General features: G+C 35.6%; 3 protein-coding genes across 3 annotated transcripts; all 3 read right to left on the bottom strand.

Annotated features, from left to right (window-relative positions):
• Nucleotides 1-412: 412 nt before the first annotated feature.
• On the bottom strand, nucleotides 413-2,289 carry LOC121997710 (peroxidase A2-like). The gene is made up of 4 exons (XM_042552278.1): nucleotides 2,002-2,289; nucleotides 1,706-1,897; nucleotides 1,084-1,246; nucleotides 413-1,014 (listed from the first exon to the last, which is right to left on the bottom strand). The coding sequence occupies exons 1-4, from the start codon at nucleotides 2,257-2,259 to the stop codon at nucleotides 533-535; spliced, it is 1,095 nt and encodes a 364-aa protein (XP_042408212.1). The 5' UTR covers nucleotides 2,260-2,289; the 3' UTR covers nucleotides 413-532.
• A 3,745-nt stretch (nucleotides 2,290-6,034) lies between these two features.
• Nucleotides 6,035-11,033, bottom strand: LOC121997711 (65-kDa microtubule-associated protein 6-like). The gene is made up of 12 exons (XM_042552279.1): nucleotides 10,641-11,033; nucleotides 10,155-10,358; nucleotides 8,692-8,949; nucleotides 7,990-8,205; nucleotides 7,762-7,917; nucleotides 7,537-7,696; nucleotides 7,287-7,438; nucleotides 7,116-7,203; nucleotides 6,955-7,028; nucleotides 6,794-6,868; nucleotides 6,388-6,720; nucleotides 6,035-6,282 (listed from the first exon to the last, which is right to left on the bottom strand). Exons 1-11 carry the CDS (start codon nucleotides 10,722-10,724, stop codon nucleotides 6,394-6,396), a joined length of 1,794 nt encoding a protein of 597 aa, XP_042408213.1. The 5' UTR covers nucleotides 10,725-11,033; the 3' UTR covers nucleotides 6,035-6,282; nucleotides 6,388-6,393.
• Nucleotides 11,034-15,154: 4,121 nt separating this feature from the next.
• On the bottom strand, nucleotides 15,155-16,981 carry LOC121994348 (cyclin-J18-like; the record flags this gene model as incomplete). Its single annotated transcript, XM_042548417.1, has 3 exons — nucleotides 15,155-15,541; nucleotides 16,675-16,735; nucleotides 16,820-16,981. Coding segments are annotated over 3 exons (315 nt in total), but the record flags the coding sequence as incomplete, so codon positions are not given.
• Between the last annotated feature and the right edge of the window lie 349 nt (nucleotides 16,982-17,330).

Raw genomic sequence — 17,330 nt, forward strand, 5'->3', positions numbered from 1 at the left:
TTGAGGGTCGTCAGTTGCACACGGACGTAAAATTTTGGTCTGCTGCGTTTTAAAATTTCATTCGACCCCCAATCACCCCTCCTGCCCAACTTAATCATGATTTATCCCCTCTGGATATCTGTGGAGCTAAACCCAGGGGACCGCTAAGGTGACGGTTCCACCTTTTGCAAAGGAAGGAGAGGCACATGGTGGGAAGAGGTGGTAGAGGAAGCTCTTCGGAGAGGGATGAGGAGGGGTAGGATATGAAAATAGAAGTGCGCCTGGGAGAGGTGCTAAAGATAAGCTAAAGTGAGGGCGGAGGACGAGGTGGGGGTGAATTTTACAAATATCCCCTTATTATTTGTAGTGTAGGCTTGCAGGCGTATGATTTAACCATGTAACTCCGACTAATTGATAGAATTCACAATCCAAATTATAAAGTCACGCGTTAGGAACAAACTTGAACAAACAGTCATCGACTGACTGATCACACTAAACGTTATTCAAACAATTATTTTATTCATCAACTCCACAAAACACAAATCTATTCCAGTTAAATCTCTTCAGCAGAGGAAGCTTCGCTGTTCCTCAGTTGGATCGCAAGTTGGCTACCACTCGCTCCATTCACCACCCGACAATTGCCCCTAACCTCCCCGTTACTCCCCGTTAGCACCGCGATGTTCCCCATCTTGATCATCCCCTGTATGAAGCTTTCAAAGAAGACGTTCTGGTCGGCTGCGAAGCGGTTGACGTCGGGGGCAGTGGAGGCATTGGTGTCGGCGGCGCTGAGCAGGTCTTGGTCGGTCGTGAGTAGTCCGTTCAGGTTCTGCAGGTTGGTGTAGTACTTGTTGTCGAACACGTCCGGGGTGTCGAGGTCGAGGTTGTTGAGCACGCTGCCATTGCCGCCCTGTGGGCAGCGTTGCTGCAGCTCAGCAAGGTAGGTTGTGTTCAGCGATGGGTCTGGGTTGCCATCGCTGAAGTTGTAGAGCCGGCGAATGAAGGTGAAGCATTGCGCCCGCCCAAAGGTGTGAGCTCCTGCACAGTACGTAATATAAGGTTCAAAATCAGTCCTTTTTTCAAACTTAATTTCAGTGAGCCCGATACCTGACAAGGCGACAAGATCAGTATCATTGAGGCCAACGTCGGTGAACTTTTGCCGGAGGACGGTGACATTGTCGAATGGGGAGGGGAGGTTATTAGCGGCTGTGAAGTTGGTTGTCCTTCCATCCTTTCTTCCAAGTAACACAGTCCAAGAAGGACCTTCCGACTGTGAACATTTTAAAATTTTAGTATATATATTTTTTAAAATTTCATAGACTAATTTATTATTTGTATACGCATATATGAAATTTTCTGATGGAACATCCGTTATTTGACTAGAGGTGTTAATCTGACCAAATGGATTAACTTAAGTATGCTGACCAAATGGAATAAAAATAACAGAAATTTAAAATGAATTTTTTAAAAAATATTTTAAATACAAAAATAAAGGCATATATGTGCTATGGTCTAGGTCCATGCTGTTTAGCTTGCCGATTAGTCTATTTTGGCGCCTCTAAATTTAATTCAACGCTATTAGTTATCGGTATATATTCTAATAATATATTTGCAATTTGTTAGCTCTGAAATTTTAATGATATATTTTATACTAGGTATATTTAAATATTTAATCAACTAAAATAAATTTATGGTGAAATAATAAAATTCCTTCAACACCAATTCCTACCAAGTAGACGGATGCTTCGGCGGCAATCGCTAAGATGTCAGCACAAGACACGACTCCGGGGCAGCTGCTCTCCACGGCGGTTTTGACAGCGTCGATGACCTCGAACCCTCTCGCCGAGTTGTTGTTTGGACGAGCAAACTTTTCGCTCTTAATTTCAGTAGTATTATCTAGCAAAAGTGAGGCTTCGCATCCCTGAAATAAAAATTAACATATAAATAATTTTTAATATTCACTTTTCTATAACAGCTCAAGCTTCTCAAATGAATGACAAAGAACTAACTACTACTCATGGTTACATCAGTGAAGCAGTCATGGAAGAAGAGACGGATGAGACTGGCGAAGATCCGTGGGTCGGAGCTCTGTGCAAGCACCAACTGCTCACGCACGATGGCTGACACGTTGGGGCAAGTGCTGTCGTAGAACGTCGGGCTCAGCTGAGCCTCGCACTTGTTGAAATGCAAGATGGTTACGAAGCCCAACACTACCAACAACACCGATAATGCATTAAACCGACAAGTGAAGAAAGAAGAAGAAACAGCAGCAGCAGCAGCCATGGCTATATGCTGCTGTTATCTTCAATTGCGATGCCATACCCCTCGAATGGTTGCTATATATAATAGCTGTGAAGGACATGAAAGGGACAGACAGCCAATAGATTATAGTTCACAAGCCTTTGAAAGTTCTGACTTGACTTTTCAAAAACGAGTTTAAGCAATGGAAAGCCAATGGCAGTGAAGATTCGATCCCTTAAACTCCTTTTACATTAGTGTTTTTTTCCCGTTGCTTCTACAAAAGTCTCGTGGCATGTGGGGGGAAATGCAGAAAAGTCATTTGTCGATAGTTTTAGGTGCCGTGCCCGGTCAGAAGATTATTTTATTTTGGGTGCATGAAATGGAAAATTAATTATGGTATAGCACTAACCTTTGAACGAACTCTGAAAACTCATTTACATATAAACATGAGCTCTGCTCTGCATCCATTGTGCTCTGAGGTGGAAGAATAATGCTATTCTGATCCGAAATACTTCCAGTCGCATCATGAACGTAGAAATGTCGAAAGAATCAACATCAGCGATGTGATTGCATGGAAATAGCAAGCCACACGTTGTCTTCGGGTCATTATCTTCTTTTATTAAGTATCCTTCGTGACGATGAGTTTGAGATCGATGCATAGTTTTCCAAGCTTTCTTTGTCCTTTCAGAGACTATTGAAACACAGGAAAGACAATGAATTTTTATTCTGATGTAATTTAATTGCTGAAAGGGGAGTTGTTTATGATAAGTTTCAAAGATTAAGGAAAAGGAAATGTCTTCACATTAATTTTTTTTTTAGCAAAGTTAGGAAGACAACCGTCATCATAAGCATAACTTTGTTTATCTGTTTCTGAACAAGTAGATAGAAAATTAATTGATAATTTATCATGTTTCATATACATGCTTAAAAACTGCAAACTTGATGCATAAAAACTGCACACTTAATGCTTTCATCAACTGTTTAACCTGAATAATCTTTGATAAAGTTACAATCATTCTACAATTATGGTAGTTTCACACGATCACTTACACACACAAAAATGATGTGGAGCTTCTTTTTTACGAGAGAATATGCTCAGTATTTAGCATCAGTATAATTCTGAAGATTATAGACAAACACACAGAGAAGATCAGAGTATCAGAAATTCCAAAACAGTGTGTCAAATCAATGCTTCATTATCTATTTTGCATTAGGCTGACCTCAGAAAAGGCAGTCACTGAGATTTTTTCAGGGATGGAAAAGACAACAATACATGGGTTTTTGATAATATGTTGCACCAAATCTTGATTAGGACCCCTAAATTTCATTTGTCCTTTATATATATATATATATATATATATATATATATATATATATATATATATATATATATACAATTTGATGCCCTGCACATTCATGGGCGACATGAGTGTAAATCGGGGTGTCTGGAAGTCTGTCCGGACGCCCCAATCCTCAAAAGTGAACTAGAACATCTGGATTTGCACTCAATCCATGAGCATGCAAAGTAATATTCCTATTATATATCTACAAATATATTATGTCGCACCCCTTACGCCGCACTCCGTAAGCACCTAATATAATATTTTTGATACTTAATATTATACTCTAACCCCTAAACTCTAAAGTTATATATATATATATATATATATATATATATATATATATATATATATATATATATATATATATATATATATAAATAAAATGTAAAAGATTATACTCCGAGCACCTCACACAATTGGTTTTATAACTATTTGTAAAGGAGTAATAAGAAAATTAAACAGACCACCACATAGTAACATCTTTTTACGCCGATTGTTTTACTCTTTATAGTTCATAATAGAGTTGTGTCTAATTCAAATAAGATCCATTGCCACCACAAGCCAAACAGAATTCAATTTGAATTTAACCAACTTATCTAAAAGGATGCAAGTGGGCAGTACCTACATGAGCAGGACCACAGTTCGCATACATTAAATTTCATTTAGGAAATTACTAAAGTAAGTCATCAAGTGGTCCTACTATTAGGGTTATAAAATTAATTATTCTTAGCAATTTGACTCGGTAAGAGTTTATTTATATTGATTTAATATACATAATCTCAATTAAATAAATAAATTTGAGTACTTTATTAAATAAATGAATAAATTTGACATATATAATAAACAAAGATTGCCAATTATTTATAAACAATATGTACCAACAAAATTTATAAATGTTCATTATCTTTTATCAAACTTATAAATAGTAAAAAAACTCTTATAATGAAATAAATAATCTTAGAATATCAAAGTCACTAACTCACCAAATGAGTTAAGAAATGTAAAAATTTTAATTATGTACAAGATCAAGTTTGATAACTTGTAAATGAACCAATGGATTAAATTAAACTAAGCTCAACCTCATATAAAAAAAATCAAGTTAAACTTAAACAACTGTTCCAATTGTTTGATTGACACAGCCATAATCCATATGTAACACCATGTTCATGGCATCCCCAATTGAAGGTGACTCAAATATTTATGAGCATTGCAATAACAAATCCAATATTTAAAGACTGAAATCATTTATCTTAAAACTTTGTGACATAATGCTATTTTTTTTATATTCGGAACGACTCGTGTTTGTATGATAGATATGCTTGAGGTGGGTTTACGAGCAAGGAGACTGATTGTGAAAAGTTTCAATGAGAAAAGACTGATAGAGAATTTGGAAATGCTGGACTGGCAGTAGAATGAAGAAGAGAGGGAGAGCAATAAGAGGAAATAAAGCTCTTCTTTATTTCAGTAGTTTTTGGATGATGAAATATGATGATGACATAGCGAAATAAATTGTAGTTTGTTTTATGTTCTGGGCAACTTTTCTTCCTATGTTGGATCTGTCTGTATCATTTAAAATGGTGTGTTTATCAAAAAAATAAAATTAAGTAAATTTTATAGAGCAAATTATCATAGAGACTAATATTTTATATATATATTACCTTTTCAATGCAACCTCTTCTATGTAGAAGATGAAGATGACCTTGTTTTTGATGGTGTAAGAAAGTCAAGGGGGCTTATGATATATTGGGGAAGGATGAAATGGGGCTCACAAATAAAGGCAAGAGGACAAGGACCAAAGGAGGGCTTGTGGTTGACGGAGATAGGCCTCACAATCGAGGGTACAAGAAAGACATAATTGATGACAAAGGAGAAAGAGACGTTGTACTCAATGATGGATGGTGAAAGGAAGCTCATAGTCAATTACAAAGGGTTAAAGAAATAATAGGGAGAGTTCATCCATGGAAAAGTGATGTGGAGCTCATTCATGGATGAACAACCTTTTTTTTAGCAGAATGAGAGAAAGGACGAAAGGGAGCTCAAGATCAAAATCTATGATTGATTGCAAATTTTTCATTGCATGGAACACATTAAGAACCTTATATTTAAAATAAATACCATTTTCTACTAAACAAATAAACCTATAGTTGTGTTGCACATATGTGGAGCACAAGTATACTCAAATAGACATAATAGTTGTATTGACCGGCTGGACACACAAACTTAGAATATATATATATATATATATATATATATATATATATATATATATATATATATATATATATATATATATATATAAAAGCTATTTTTCACAAAATGATAAGATTCAATATTTTTACTATACATATAAACAGTTTCTCATAACAAAATACAACCTTAAATTCACAATAATTGGCATGGTAAATTAACCTGTACTCTACGAGTAATAATCAAGCATATTGACCAATAACAGAAAACTATCAGAGGCGAGAGCATTGATGTTGTGAATGTCGAATCTAAACAACTATCTACATACATGAATGTTCCCCACCTACAGCCACAAAGATTAACGAATACTTCAAAGTTAGTTCCTATATCCACATTCTAACCAGTAAATTTTACAACCAACCGACCTTGAATCTCAACTAATCTTAATAAAGCAAACCTACTGTAAGAAAATACAAATGAAGTCATTAGCTCTAATCCAAACGCTGTGACAAAGCAAAGCCAAGCAGCTTTCTTCCTGCAAAACAAAGAGAGGATCAGATGTTAAGTACCAACAGGTAGATGATTAGCCAACAAATGTAGAATTAGTAATGCATGAGCCAATGTTTGTAAATCCACAAACCTTGGGCTAGTTGCAAGGTGGGGACCCGGTAACTGAACCCATGGCTGATGCAAATGAAGATACTGCATCATCTTTAGAGATGGCAACGAAATTCAATGGAGCTGTGGATAGCCGTCGCGTCTCCTTGAAGTAGCTATTGTAACGCCCTGAGTGTGAGCGGGGTGTGAGCAGCTCAGGAGTTGCGCTGCCAACAGAAATCCGCCGGGGTGAAGGAGTCATGAAGCCATTGCCATTTACATTCTTTCTCAAACTATTACTGCGTTTTGGAGTTGGTTTGGATCCGTAAACTGCCTCCTTTTCAGTGAGAAGCAGATTTTGCAACTTTTTATGCTCCTGTTGTGTAAATAACAGTTACTTGCCAGCACCAAGCAGAACTAATTGAGAAAATGTTAGGCTTAGATTATACCCTGTATCGTCGTTTTTCCTCTTCCTTTTGCTGTCTTTTAAGTTTATATTCTTCAAGAATGGATACTAGGCGAACCTAGAAAGATTAAACAATACTTAAAAGTTATAAAAAAGGGAAACCTGCTCCCTTCCAAATCTTATAAGAGTGAAAATTCATCCTACCCCATCATATAGGAATGTTGTATGTCGCTCATCCTCCCAAGCAAAAACTTTGTTCATTAGATTGTCCATGATAGCTAGAAGTAAGGTGTCATAAAATCAACATTAGTTACTTCATAGCATCATATATGGTTTTGGAAAGTGATGATTCAGCCAACAAGTACCTGGAATTTTGCTGATGGTGACTCTTGCCTTCTCTGCCCGTTTTAGATTCAAATGAGCACCTCTTCCAGCACTGTACTTGTTGGCGTCCTGCACACACGAGAGGAACCTTTCAATTGTGAGTTTATTCAGAAATGGCCATCTATTATATGGTAGGTAAGCGAAATGCCAACTTTGTTGTATTCTTCAAGCCAGTCTTCTTCTTCACAAGTCAACAGCCATTTGTTTACTCGGTCAATGATTTCTTTCCTGATCATAAATTCTTCTTTAGCTTTTGTAATTTGTGTCTCAATGTTCACCAGGAGTTCTGAAGGATCAACAAGACCTAGATGTAGAGAATTGCCATCCATGCTGGGAGTTAGACAAAATATATGCTGGTAAGTGTCCTGATAAGGCTAAAAGAGATGAGAAGCGGTTCCATACAAGAATCTAGCAGTGCGCAGATTTTCTCAGGTGCCGTGCTCACATCTGGTTCAATGTGTGTGTTTATGCATATCTCTTCTAGTTCTGACCTCTTCTTTAAGACAAGTTCTTTCATTCTACCAACTTTTAGTTGTTTAAGCCTTTCAACCTCGGTTTCTATCTGTCAAAAGAAAATAAAAAAGTTTAACAGCTTAACAAGGTAACATCAGAATACAACTCTCTGACCTGCTTGATTGTTTCAATTGAGAGCACACCCGAGCATGTAGCATCTACTTCAGAAGATCCGTGCATGTTCGTTATTACTTTGAAAGGCCTTCGCTCTTCTTCAGATGAATCCATAAGGTTCCACAATTCTATAAGTGTTTTAGCAGCATCTTGCAACTGCACCCCATAATAGATTAAAGATATATGGCTAGTGATTATCTAAATATGAAATTGCAGGACTCTATATACCTTTTGGGTGCGAATCTTTTTTTCGTTTTTAAGTTTAAGAATGGCTTCTGATAGACCCTTTATTGTTCTATCACTAATATTAGTGGGCTGCTCTATGCAAATCTCATGTAGACTTGGGTGCACTTGTTCCACTATCACCTTGAAGTCCTCCCCAAGCACACCGCACAAAGAATGCACCTCATTTACATGTTCCATCACTTTGTGAAGCCTATCAGACTGGCAGCAGCAAATACTTGGTCAAGAATGTCAGATCTAATTAGATTAAGTGATACACCAACCATAGTAGTGGATCATTTTCTATTTTCAGAAAATCATCAATGATTTACTCCATCCAATGATACACTATTAGCAGAACTTGTAAAGGCCTAACTTATCACCTTGAAAACAAAATAATGCCTAGAAAGAACTCTAGTTATAAGATAAGATATTCATGAATCAAATTATATCTGAAAGATAACTATTGTTTTCCGGTTTTATCCACATTGCTTCTTTTTCTTTGTTATTTCATCTCCTTTCCACATATATAGGACCAAAACAACTAAATATTATATCTGGCAAGCATTAACTATGTTTCTGTATTTGGAACTTTGGTTTGAGATAAACCACAGAAATATGAAGCTAAAGTAAGAGCATTGTAACAAGAAGACCATTGGAAAGAGGAGTTATCGGGGCAGATAGAAGGTCATCGTAATTAAGCTATACCTTCTCTTTCTGGAGATTCCGTAGCTTTGCTTGATACTCGGTTAGTTTCCTTGTCGACAAATCATGTTCTTCAATCTTGACAGCGTTATCCGAAGCATTATCATGGTGACTAAATCCTGCAATCTCTGCGTTGAGCTTCTCAATCTGAGATGATAAATCTGAAAGCTGTTTGATCCTATCCTCTTTCTTTTCTCTGAGATCTTTCAGAAGTGGGGTAAGTAGACCAAGTTTTTCCTTCAGCGATGTAGGATTTCCTATCTGCATACAGAATATCATAGAAAAATCAGCAAATGCTAAACATGCAAGTAATAAATATAATCCCAGCCATTTGTAGTTAGTTTGAGTTGACATTGTCATCAAGTTGTTTACACTGTTACCCCAACTATTTGGGGTTGGCTAGATGGACATTATCCCTCCATTACACTTCATGCAGAATATCATTAATAAAATGAATCACTTTCTTTCAAGGTCGACCACAATTTTCTTTAAAATTCATCACCATGTTTACTTCATCAATGCAGCATAGAGGAAAGGGTAACATCATGAATTTACCCTTTTGTCAACCTTGCTGCTTGACAGCCCAACGTTGATGAACATTTTGTGGCACTACCCAACTTGACCTTGACGTCGTCTCATATGCCGTCCATGATGCATTGGAACGGAAGAGGAAATCAGACTTTTCCCCTTCCTTTGCATGATCACAATGCCGCACCACATAGTTTTGGACAGAAGTAATTTTGCACCAAAAACCAATCACAGAGAGGGCTGACAGCTTCCTGCCGGAAAAACAAGCTGGTGAATGAAGAAGAGCTCCTTGAAACTAGTGATCTCATCTTCTCTACTCTCCTCCCAGATCCTACTTGAGTTAACTTGTCTAGCTATAGAAAGGCTACAAATATCTAAAAGGTAGGTTATGAGGGAAAAAAATGATGTCAAACATAATAAAGTTTAAGCTTTGAATATGGTCCTGATAGTCATAGATCACTAGCTAAAACCAAGTCTCGTTGGAGACATAATCCAGGCCCCACTACTGTTTTGCTATTCAAATAGCACTTTATTGTTCCTTAGACACCATTGCAAAGAAATCCTAATCTCAGTGAGGTTTGTAGTTTGACTTACAGGAGCAGTGCATACAGATAGAATGGAGTGCCTTCATCAGAGATAGGGTTAGACAACTCTTGCAGGAGTCAAGTATCAAACTGCTTACTAGAAGACCATTCCACTTACAAGTCCACTCAAAACCCTCTACAGCAGAAGACTGACATACTTGACTGGAGAAAAGTGGTAAACTGTCATATGCTAATGCCAATTCCAGCTCTTAAGAATCTTATAGTCAATTCAAGTAGCAATTCATCCTATGATTTGACTAAACTATCCATCTGGTGTGCTATGAATCTGTCTTTACCAAGATGGAAGATAATTGTTTCAGTTGCTGACAAGTAAGTCGAGGAAGAGAGTAGTACCTTTAGATGCAGACTTTGTTCTCCAAGTGATACCATGAGCGATGCAAGCTCCGCTTCTTTGGCAACCAAAGATTGATGGAGGCGCGCACGCTCAATCCGGGCTTCATCCACCTTCGTCTGGTACACTTTCATGCACTCTTTTTCCAACTCCAACAGCATCAGATCCTTGTCCTCTTCACTCTCCCCAATCTCAGTCCATATTTTCTGTTATTGCAAGCAGACTAAAGCACTTAGCATGCACTGAGCTGAACCAATCAGTAAAGGTATTCCAACAAACAAAAGAAAGCGTTATTGTTTTCATTCACAAACCCTAACAGCCAACACTTCTGCATTAGGGTTTCCTCTTAACAACCAGGCGAACTGTTGTTGCCCAGAACACTGGCATTAAAACCCTAGCAGAGTCAAAAATCCGTTTCCCATGGCTTCGGGAACAAATAAAGTGAGCAAAAATGGTTACCACGGTGAGGCATAGAAAGAGATTCGCACCTCAAGTTCCTGGAGCAAAGTGCCGCACGTGGTCTCCAAGCTGATACTAGCCCGCACGCCGCCAAGAACACCCAGTCCTGCCATTACCGCTGCTTCCCGCGGCTTAATTTTCCACAGCAAAGAAGCGACAAAGCCGATGCCTTTCCGCCCCCTTCTTGGCCAAGCACCAGTAAGAACACAAGAAAAGATCACAGCTCTTGTAAACAAGCAGACGCCGAGCGGCGTGGCGACGGAGAGACTCGAGAGGAGGAGAGAAGCGGCTCAAGCTCGCAACTTTGGGGACGAATGCAAGAGCTTTTAAGGAGTTTGAGCCTCCAACGCGAAGGCGAGTCAAAAGCAGAAGCAACTCCACTCCCTACTCGCTTCTACACTTCTACCGAGCAAGCAAAGGGAGAGTTAAAAAAATAACGGGGATTATTTATTTATTGTGCTTTTATTGCCATTTTCTTCCTCGAAAAACTACCCTGAGGCCTGAGAAGATTATTTATTTATTCATAGCTGAGTTTTTATTTTATTTTATTTTATTTTATTTTCAAAAACTATTTTTGAAGATATAAAACAATCTGTTTTTTAGAAAAAAAAAGCTCGTTTTTACTGAATTGCAGAGGAGAATATTTCTTGAGCGGGTCATTCAATTCAGAATGTGCTGTATTTACTTGTCTTTCTGTGATCATGCAACTTCACACGTCACGGGAACTGAGAGTGGGGGAAAATAATAATAATAATAAATAAATAAATCAAAATATTTATTTTTTCAATAAAAAGTGATATTATTCATAGTATCGTCGACTCTATACTCTATAAAAATATATAACAAATAAATCACAAGGTATATTTAAAATATTTTACATCCATCGAAAATTAACTTTAAGATTGATTAGAACAAACATTCATATGGATATCAACTGCTCCAACTCATGGGACACATCTTTTTTTAACGAATGATCATTCTATATTGATTTATTATCCATATATATATATATATATATATATATATATATATAATTATACAACTAATCTGCATAATAAAGTAACAATTTATTCTCATTATTATCTTTCCTATTTTTTTTCGTCTAACTCAATGTGTTGTAGCAGCTATGGTATAATAGATGTTACAACTAAGCTACTATACAATTATAACAACTACAGTTCTGTAGCTGATATAATATGGAAAAAAAATTAAACGATATTTTTTTAGATTAAAACCTGGTCATTACAAGTTTATTCCTATAACAAAATATAGATATCTGAACAAGGTTCGATTTGATATATTCTGTATTCAGTAGTTTAACCTGAGTAGTTATGACATTTCAAAGTTTAAGATTTAACATTCAAGTTGCTAGAACATGAAGTTAAATTGTAAATTTTGACATGTTATAGTTTTTGACTCAGATTGAATCACGAGATACACAATATATCAAATCAAAACTCATTCAAATATCTTCAATTTGATATATTGTGCGTCATGTGATTTAATTCGAGTTAAAAATTATGGCATCTCAAAGTTTATTCAACATACATGTTGTATCAACAATGAAATCGTAGTTGTTACAACTACAAGTTTAACTTTAAAATGTCATAACTTTTGATTCAAATTGAATTATGAAACACAAAACATATCAAATCGAAACTTGTTCAAAAAGTTTAGATTTAATATATTTTGTGTTTCGTGATTCAATCCGAATCAAAAGTTATATTCTCTCAAAAACTACCTAGCATATACGTTGTAGTAGCTACGAAACCGTAGTTGCTATAACTATGTGACAACTCAGTTATAGTAGCTACGAAATCATAGATACTACAACTTTAAGATGTCATAACTTTTAATTCGAGTTGAATCACGAGACACATAATATATCAAATTGAAACTCATTCAGAGATCTTCAGTTTATATATTGTACATTCTATGGTTTAACCTGAATTAAATGTTATAGTCTTTTAAAAAAAAAGATAGAATGGTTACCTTAGCGGCCCCCTAGTGTCAGTCCCATGGATATGAAGAGAGGTAAATACAGATATACAGGCCAAGGCGCATGGTGGGCCAATTATAGTCTCTTAAAATTATAACTTGTAGCTATTACAATATGTATACTCGATAAAGTTTAAAAAATCATAACTTTTGACTTGGCTTAATAATGTGACGCATAATATATCAAATCAAATTTTTAGTTTAAATTTTTTTTCTCATATTGTAACACCTAATTGTAGTTGTTATAATTGTTTAACAACTCAATTGTAGTAGCTACAAGACTCTAATTATTATAATTATATAGTAGATATAGGTTCGTAATTGTTATAATACGCCAATTTAGGTGGAGAAAAAAAATAGAATAAGAGAAAATAATGAGAATAGGTTATTATACTGGGATGTTCGACAATTATATCATTTTACGAGATGAGGTATTCATTTCATAATAAATCAACGTAGACGCCCTCTCAAGGGGCGTCCTTTGTTTTTCCAAAAAAAAAATAATAATAAAAAGAAAAAGAAATTAAAATGTGGTGGTGAAATTCACGTTTATTGTCCATTGAGTTAGTAGCAAGTCAAGTTTCAGGACGAGAATAAATTCTTTTTTATGCTTAATATATTTAAGTTTATTTATTTTCTTATGAGCTTGTTTTAAATTTATTGTAATACTTTGTGGGGTTGACTATCCACTTGTGTCAATTTGCCACCAACTCGGGTCCTATCGGGAACTAACTTTGGATTTATTTTGTATACATGATTGATTATTATAATAAAATTTTAAAAATACTTATTTAAAAACTTGGATATTGTTCAATTCGGTCTTTCTAATGTGTTAATCAGACACATCGTTCTACATGTCAATCAGGCTATATAAATAAATATGATTATTTTACTTTATCAAAATCAATATCAGCAAGGTGAAATTAATTGATGGATTCATATATAAACAATTAGAAGAGTGTCTGAAGCAGGAATCGTTTTTTAATTATTCAAGATCAACATAATTAGTAAGAAGTAAGATGACAAATTATGGAGAGTAACGAGTGACCATATATTTTATTCATTAAAATTGAATATTCATAAATATCTATTGGTTTAAATACGCATTTGTTAAATATTTAACAATTAAGTACATGATTGAAAGCTATGTATAAACCGCAGACTGAGATGGGTCTATTGTTCAAATTTATTTCTTAGCTGTCTTATTCTTCTTTTTTTGTTCTTTCTATTCATCGAGTCCACGACATGTGGATGATTATTAACTTCATAAGCATGATTTTAACAAAGCATTATCTGATCTCCAAGTAAGAGCACCAAAGCATCATCTTATTTTCCTAATTAGGCTTGTGAATCCATTAAAGCTGTTTTTAGGTAAAGATTATGAATGAATGTTCAAATGCATATGATATGAATCCCACTAAGACATTTGATTCATTTTGCATACAAATTGCACACTTGCAATTGGAAAAAAAAACAGCTAGCAAGGATTAAGAACTTTTTTTTTTGTGTTTTTTGTTTTTAAAAAGGAGACTGAAAAATGAAGATGTGACTTGGCACCAGCCCATGGAGCAATCCAGAACAGAATAGAGAAAGAAGCTAAAAAAGAAAGAATTAAAAGAAACAATGATCCATTCACCAACCAACAAATACAAATAAAAATTGTTTCAAGCATCTCCAAATTTAATGACAGTCATGGAGAATCTTATCCTAAAGATGCATGGATGAGCATGAATGAGTCAGGTATCCCTGCCATCAATATTTTTTTCTCCTATTTTCTACCAACTGACCTAAATTAACAACTCAGGTAATCTAGAATTGAGATGAATCCTAATCCTAGCAGAATCACATTTGTCTTCCTAAGAATCTACGTGTACCACAATCTTTCTAATGATTCAGTTTGGCTGGCAAACAGCTTAAGAAACCACTGCATTAATCTAAGCAGCCATTGATGACAGGGTTCCATTGTTATTCTTATCAGACGCCCATTAGTTGTTAAATCTAGCAACAGCTACTATGATTTCCATTGTACCAGAACAAGGAGTTGATAATCCTTACAAGGCTTCCATCCCTATCTTTGACAAGAACACTGATGGACAAGTGTTAACCAATTATTAGTTGAGACCTCATTCTAATGCTTGTCAAACGTAGCCTCAATAGGTCAAGATTATGGCTATGAATATGACCTAAAGTTCCAAAGAGATCAGCTTTGTGACACTAGTGAAGGATTGCGACTTTGTTGCTTGAACAGATACCTATGGAGATAACACAAGGAGCAGAAGTATAACCGTGGCCATTAATTCTTTGATAATATTTGATTGACCGTCACTGAAGAGAAAAAACCAAATCGACATTATTTTGGACAAAGCTAAAGAGGAAGCTCGAACGAGAAAAAAAATGAGTAAATGATAATCCAGATAGCAGAACTAAGTACCATGCCTGTAAGGATGAAGTTTGTTGCTCTCCTTGTACTGCAACTTGAACCTTCTGCTGCTGACATGATTAATGAAATGAACAAGTGAACTCGTATAGAAACAAGACAGCCACAATGATGGGTTTCTCATCTTGCTTTGTAATGAAAAGAACTTATCATACAAAGTATAGGATAATAGCAACAAGTACACTTTCCAAGTACATTACATTACACTGAGAAATCCACTTATAAGCTTTGTCAATGGATTATTTACACAAGCCACTAGAACTTGCTGCCACCAATAGCATAGCTCTTGCCATGCCTTAGAGTATATCCATTTTGCTGATAACTAGTATTTGTTGTTTGCACTGAACTCACAAGGCTGCGATATCACCTTGAAAAACCTCACCGGGGCAAGACTTTTCTTGGTCTACTTTTCCTTCTCAGGTTTTAGCACATGGACAAGAATTGCTGCCACAGTCTTTGCGATCTCTTCTTCTGAATAGTTGGTAACAAATTTCACTGCAACAAGGTGACAGATATTCTCAAATGGCAACAAAATATTAACCAAAGTGCAAACCATATTAACAATAACTGTAGCCGAACATGGTTCATATACAAAATGGACCGTGCATATTTGCATATATTGCTGTACAATGAAAGATAATGCACCGAACATGCATCAGGCAAAACTTAATGGAGTATATACAATACATCATCAGATACCATTTCAATAACTTGTCACTTTGCCATGAAACCGAGGCCTAGCTTTCCAGTGAAAATAAGTACAGACGTTTTTACATGAAAATAAATTAACCGACATTTGTGATTTGTTCATTTCTTATTTGAATTTACAGTTATTCAGCTTTATCTAGAGTGAGTTACAGATTTCGAGGTAGTGTGAAGGGGCAATGAGTATACTTACATCATTGCCCATTCTTGAGTTGAAAAAACAAGGTTGTAACAGGTTGTTTCTTTTAGAACTAGTGAAATTTTAATTGAAATCTTGTAGATACTATAAAACATCTCCAAGTTTATATAAACTTTTCTATGCCCTTGATTGTCTGTCCTTTTATGATCTAGCAAGGGATGGAATAAATTCTGATACAGAAAGATTGGTTGTATCTTACATGAGGTTTTACATAATGAATCATACCTACAGGTAAAAAACAAAATCTGTGGCTCTTATGCTCAAATGACATGTCTTTAGAATGGAACAATGCTGATCCTAAAGTAACCGAAATCTTAGAGAATGTCCTCACCGAAATCTTAGACAATTACTTCACAATAAGCTTTGAGTTGGAGCACAATATTCTAGTAACAACACCATTGCACCAGTTCCCATGGAGTAAACAATATGAATGCCAAATTGACTGTAAATCAAAATCTGAAATGTTTAACCAAACCAATCATGAATTTCGTATTAACTATGATGAATGGAGCTACAGATAAAAACATAAGAATTTAATAATGAAGCAATTCTATTTAAGGGAAAAAGCTGTTTATTGCAGACATATCAACACTAAACAGTTAATTTACCTCACCAAAAAAAAAAGGTAAACACTGTAGATAAAGGACTTTGCATTATATAAGGATTGGAAAGTTGACTGCAACGAGAAACTATAAATTGAAAAGAGTAAACTAATGGCACTTACCCCAAGGAATAAGTGGAAACTCCCAACATTGCTTAGGAACACAGATGACATATGCAGCAATCTGTGAGATAGCTTAGAATGACGTTGATGGTTGGAAATACAAAGATAAGAAAATTATCTTCCATTGATAAGATAATGAACTCACAAGGACAGCGGATGCAAGCAAACAAGGAGACGTGAAAAGCATGGAAGTTTCTTCTGTTTCATACAGAAGATCTAGGATATCTATGCATGCATCGAGGCTTACATGCTCACCTAGCTTCGATAGTGTGCTGCAGCATAAGATGATACCATCTGAAGTGAAGTTATAAATTTAAAAATTTATCAGAGTTCACAGCTTTAGCAGATTGAAAACATGGACCTAAAACTTAATCTAACAAATAAGAAATAAAATTAACCTACTACCTACCTTAGAAGAGTTGTAATCAAATTTGTTCCTCTTTTAAGGAGTTAGTAGACCCTAGGAAGTGGCTGTTTGTATGAGAAAATTCATGAACTCTGCATCATACAATCTGAAGGTTGTTGCCAATATGCTTTTTAAAGTCCGGAACTTAATAGAATAGTATATGTAAGCTAAAAGGCTATATTGAATTTGTTTAAAGATCAAATCTGACACACTCACTAGCTTTCACTTCACCTTGTTGTGACTTATCATG

The sequence above is a fragment of the Zingiber officinale genome, chromosome 6A, assembly GCF_018446385.1.
Source record: "Zingiber officinale cultivar Zhangliang chromosome 6A, Zo_v1.1, whole genome shotgun sequence".
Classification (NCBI taxonomy): Eukaryota; Viridiplantae; Streptophyta; class Magnoliopsida; order Zingiberales; family Zingiberaceae; genus Zingiber; species Zingiber officinale.

Bases quoted from the DNA above. Each gene is read 5' to 3' on its own strand.
- LOC121997710 (XM_042552278.1), bottom strand. From the start codon at position 2,259: ATGGCTGCTGCTGCTGCTGTTTCTTCTTCTTTCTTCACTTGTCGGTTT. The intron at 1,898-2,001 runs GTAACCATGAGT...TTTTTATTTCAG, and splicing joins TCCATGACTGCTTCACTGAT to GGATGCGAAGCCTCACTTTT. The intron at 1,015-1,083 runs GTATCGGGCTCA...CGTACTGTGCAG, and splicing joins TGATCTTGTCGCCTTGTCAG to GAGCTCACACCTTTGGGCGG.
- LOC121997711 (XM_042552279.1), bottom strand. From the start codon at position 10,724: ATGGCAGGACTGGGTGTTCTTGGCGGCGTGCGGGCTAGTATCAGCTTG. The intron at 7,697-7,761 runs GTCAGAGAGTTG...TTCTTTTGACAG, and splicing joins CAATTGAAACAATCAAGCAG to ATAGAAACCGAGGTTGAAAG. The intron at 6,721-6,793 runs GTATAATCTAAG...TTTACACAACAG, and splicing joins AGGAAAAACGACGATACAGG to GAGCATAAAAAGTTGCAAAA.